The sequence below is a fragment of the Medicago truncatula genome, chromosome 7 (genome assembly GCF_003473485.1).
Source record: "Medicago truncatula cultivar Jemalong A17 chromosome 7, MtrunA17r5.0-ANR, whole genome shotgun sequence".
NCBI lineage: Eukaryota > Viridiplantae > Streptophyta > Magnoliopsida > Fabales > Fabaceae > Medicago > Medicago truncatula.
The window spans coordinates 11,781,410-11,785,246 of record NC_053048.1 but is presented as its reverse complement, the minus strand read 5'-3'; the positions used below and the strand labels follow the sequence as shown (position 1 = coordinate 11,785,246).

General features: G+C 44.8%; 1 protein-coding gene across 1 annotated transcript; it reads right to left on the bottom strand.

The window, feature by feature from the left end:
- Positions 1 to 1,987: 1,987 nt before the first annotated feature.
- On the bottom strand, positions 1,988 to 3,115 carry LOC112416572 (uncharacterized). The gene has a single exon (XM_024770812.1). It carries the CDS (start codon positions 3,113 to 3,115, stop codon positions 1,988 to 1,990), a length of 1,128 nt encoding a protein of 375 aa, XP_024626580.1.
- Positions 3,116 to 3,837: the final 722 nt, after the last annotated feature.

The window sequence follows — 3,837 nt, the reverse complement described above, 5'->3', positions numbered from 1 at the left end:
TATCTCTTGGGTCGTGGAGAGGACTTCCTTTGCTTCACAATTTGGCGCAGATACCACTTCTTGAATCACTGTTCGATTATTGCCTGGTCGCTTAGTGCTGGCTAGTTTTGCCAGCAAATATGCTCGCACATTTTGTTCTCTAGGTATGTAGATGACCTCGAAGAAGTTAAAAAACGCAGCTAAATTCCGCACGCTTGAGAGATATTTAGAAAGTTGCGAATCCTTAGTTTGGTATTCTCCGGAGATTTGATTGGTCATCAACTGAGAATCACTCCGAGCTCTGAGGTTCTCTACACCCATCTCTCGAGCTAGAGTCATTCCAGCTATCAAAGCCTCATATTCTGCTTGATTGTTAGTGGCCTTGAATTCAAACCTTAATGATTGTTCGATGAGTAGATTGCTAGGGCCTTCTAGGATGATACCCGCCCCGCATCCCTTCAAGTTTGACGACCCATCCACTGATAATGTCCAAACGACAGGGGTGGTAGTCTGGATGGGGGAAGCAAATTCAACCATAAAATCAGCTAGTACCTGAGATTTGATGCTGTTTCGGGGAGTGAATAGGATGTCATACTCTGAGAGCTCGACTGCCCAGGATACCATTCTTCCCGTCAGATCCGGCTTGATGAGAATCTATTTTATTGGGTAATTGGTTCTGACGATTACTCTGTGGCTTTGAAAATAAGGGCGTAACTTCCTGGCGGTTGCCACCACTGCTAACGCTAGCCTTTCAATCTTCTGGTACCGCAATTCTGCTCCTTTGAAGACTCTGCTGACGAAATATACTGGTTTCTCCTTTTCTTTTGAGTCTTCGACGAGGACGAAGCTCAAAGCGTTCTCTGAAACTGAAAGGTATAGAGACAGGACCGCCCCCTGTGTTGGGCGATGAAGGATAGGTGGCGTGGTGAGAAAAATCTTGATCTTCTGAAAAGCTTCGTCACATTCTGGAGTCCATTCAAATTTTTCCTTTTTCTTTATTGTGGCAAAGAAAGAGAAAGCTTTGTCCCCTGCACAAGAAAGGAATCTGGACAGTGCTGCTAATCTTCCTGTTAACTGTTGAACTTCTTTAACGTTGCATGGACTTCTCATGTTGATGATGGCTTGACATTTATCCGGGTTAGCTTCAATACCCTCTCTGGTTAATAAAAAACCCAGAAATTTTCCCGCATGTACTCCAAACGTGCATTTAGCGGGGTTAAGGCGCATGTTTGCCTTCCGCACTTGCTGAAAAATTTCTTTTAAGTCCACTGAGTGTTGACCCTCAGCCGGTGTCTTTACCATGAGATCGTCTACATATACCTCCAGGTTCCTTCCAATCTAAGCGCTACAAATAGTATTCATAGAGCGTTTAAAAGTTGCTCCTGCATTTCGCAAACCAAATGACATTACCTCATAGTGATAATTTTTTTGATTTGTCATGAAAGCAGTCTTAGGGGCGTCCAAAGGATCCATTTTGATTTGGTTGTGGCCGGAATAGGCGTCCATAAAACTCAGGGTTTTGTACCCGGCGGCGTTGTCTATCAGGTGATCAATATTTGGTAAGGGGTATGGATCTTTAGGACACGCCATATTCAAATCTGTGTAATCCACGCACATTCTCCACTTTCCTGAAGATTTTTTCACTAGAACAGTATTTGTGAGCCACGTAGGGTATTTGATCTCGCTGATGAAATGTGTTTCCTTTAACTTTCTTACTTCTTCATCTACTGCCTATCGCTTTTCCTCACCCATCTTCCGCTTCTTCTTTACTACCGGTTTCACTGAAGGGTTGACTGCCAGATGATGACAAGCTACTTTAATATCAATTCCGAGCATATCAGAAGGAGACCACGCAAAAAGGTCGGAGTTTTCTTCTAAAAGTTGAATCAAGTTTTGTTCCTCAGCTTTCTCAAGTGAGGTTCCGATCTTAGTGGTCTGATGAGGACTTGTCCCAATCATGATATCTTTCAAATCTTCGACAGGTTCTATCCGCTCCTGCTGGTAATCTTCACGGATCAAGGTCAATGAGATTTACACCGAGTATTTCACTGCTTTTCACGACGAGTTTGAGGCTGGCATGATAACATTCTCGTGCAATCTTCTGATCGCCCCTCACTATCCCAACTCGCCCATTGACCAGGGGATATTTCATCATTAAGTGTTTAGTGGAGACGAAAGCGTCTAAGAGATTGATGGAAGGACGCCCAATGATAGCGTTGTATGAGCTGGGCGCGTTGAACACGAAATATCTGATCTTCATGGATTTTTGTTGATCCCCTGTTCCGAAAATGGTTTTCAGAGTGAGATAACCACGAACGTGTACCCTCTCTCCGGTGAAACCTGACAGGGTTCCCTTGAAAGGTTGAAGCTGTTCTTCGCTTAAACCCATCTTGTTGAAAGCATCATAATAAAGAACATCTGCAGAACTGCCGGTATCCACAAGTACCCTTTCCCGGTTAAGAAGTTGGAAAGAAACAACCAATGGATCATCATCATGAGGGATTACCTGTCCGAAATCCTCCTGAGAAAAAGAAATAGTTGGGATTTTTTCTGAAGCATGAGCATCTCCTAGAAGCATCACTTGGCGAGCATACTTCTTTCGGGACTTACCAGATTCCCCGCCTCCGGCAAAACCACCTGAGATGGTATGAAGCGTATGTTTAGGCTCGGCAGCGGGTTTATCAAGGGTTGCCTCCGGCCGACGCCTATCTTCGTTGTTTTTGGTACAACCTCTTAATTTCCCGTTCTGGATAAGCTTCTCAATTTCCTTCTTCAGATGAACGCACTCGTCCGTGTCGTGGCCTAGTACCTGATGATATTTGCACCAAGCATCTTTGTTGAGACCCATGTACTTGACGCGGGGTTCTGCAGCTGGCGGGATTATTCTTGACTCGAGAACCTCCCTGAGAATTTTTTCAGGACGGGTGTCCAAGGGGGTGAAGTGATCGTGCGAATATCGATGAGGACCCCTATCGTGAGGCTTTTTGAAGGTTCCCCTATCCCTGTTAGGTGGAACATAAGGATTCCTCCGCTCTACTCCTGAGTTTCCTTTTTCCTTGGCATCCCTAGCTCTTTTTTCTGCATTAGATTCCTCTCCTTTCACATAGCATTCAGCACGAGCAATTATTTCTTCCATTGAATCAGCGGGTTTCTACGCTAGCGACTCATTAAATTGCCCAGCGCGTAAACCATTCTGAAAAGCTCCAACGAAAACTTCTTGATTGGGATTAGAAACTTTGATTGTTGAATCGTTGAAGCGAGCAAGATACTCTCTCAGCAATTCATTTTGGTCCTGTCGAACTTTGAACAAGCTAGTTGACAATACTTTACGATGGCGACTTCCAGAGAATTGTTGGGTGAACTTCTTTATCATGTCCTGATAACCAACAACGAAAAAGTGAGGAAGGGTCATGTACCAGCGTAAAGCTGCATCAGCAAAAGTACCCGCCAACAATTTGCACTTAAGGGAGTCAGCAACTCCATACACCGACATCCTGGTGTTGAAAACAGTTACATGTTCAGATGGATCACCTCTCCTGTCGAAAGTTGGTAAGTGCGGCGGTTTGAAGTTATCTGGAACAGGAGCGTTCCATATTTCAGTTGAGAACGGCTGGGGTTCTGGTTCATCCATCTCGCCGTGATGAGAGTCCGCCTTCTCTTGTTGCTGCTGTTGCTGGATGGTTTCCACTGAAGCGAGTAGGGCTTCGTTCTTTTCCAACAACTGGGCGATCTGACTCTTCATCGTTTCTGCTTCTTCTAGTGTTGCCATAGCGGTCTTTCTCTAAATCGTACGTGAGGTGCGATTTAGGTTTGAGTAAGGGTTAGGATTCCAAATCGCAGAGAAGACTACGACTCGGT

Excerpts from the sequence above, each read along its gene's own strand:
- LOC112416572 (XM_024770812.1), bottom strand. The coding sequence starts at position 3,115 with ATGGAAGAAATAATTGCTCGTGCTGAATGCTATGTGAAAGGAGAGGAA.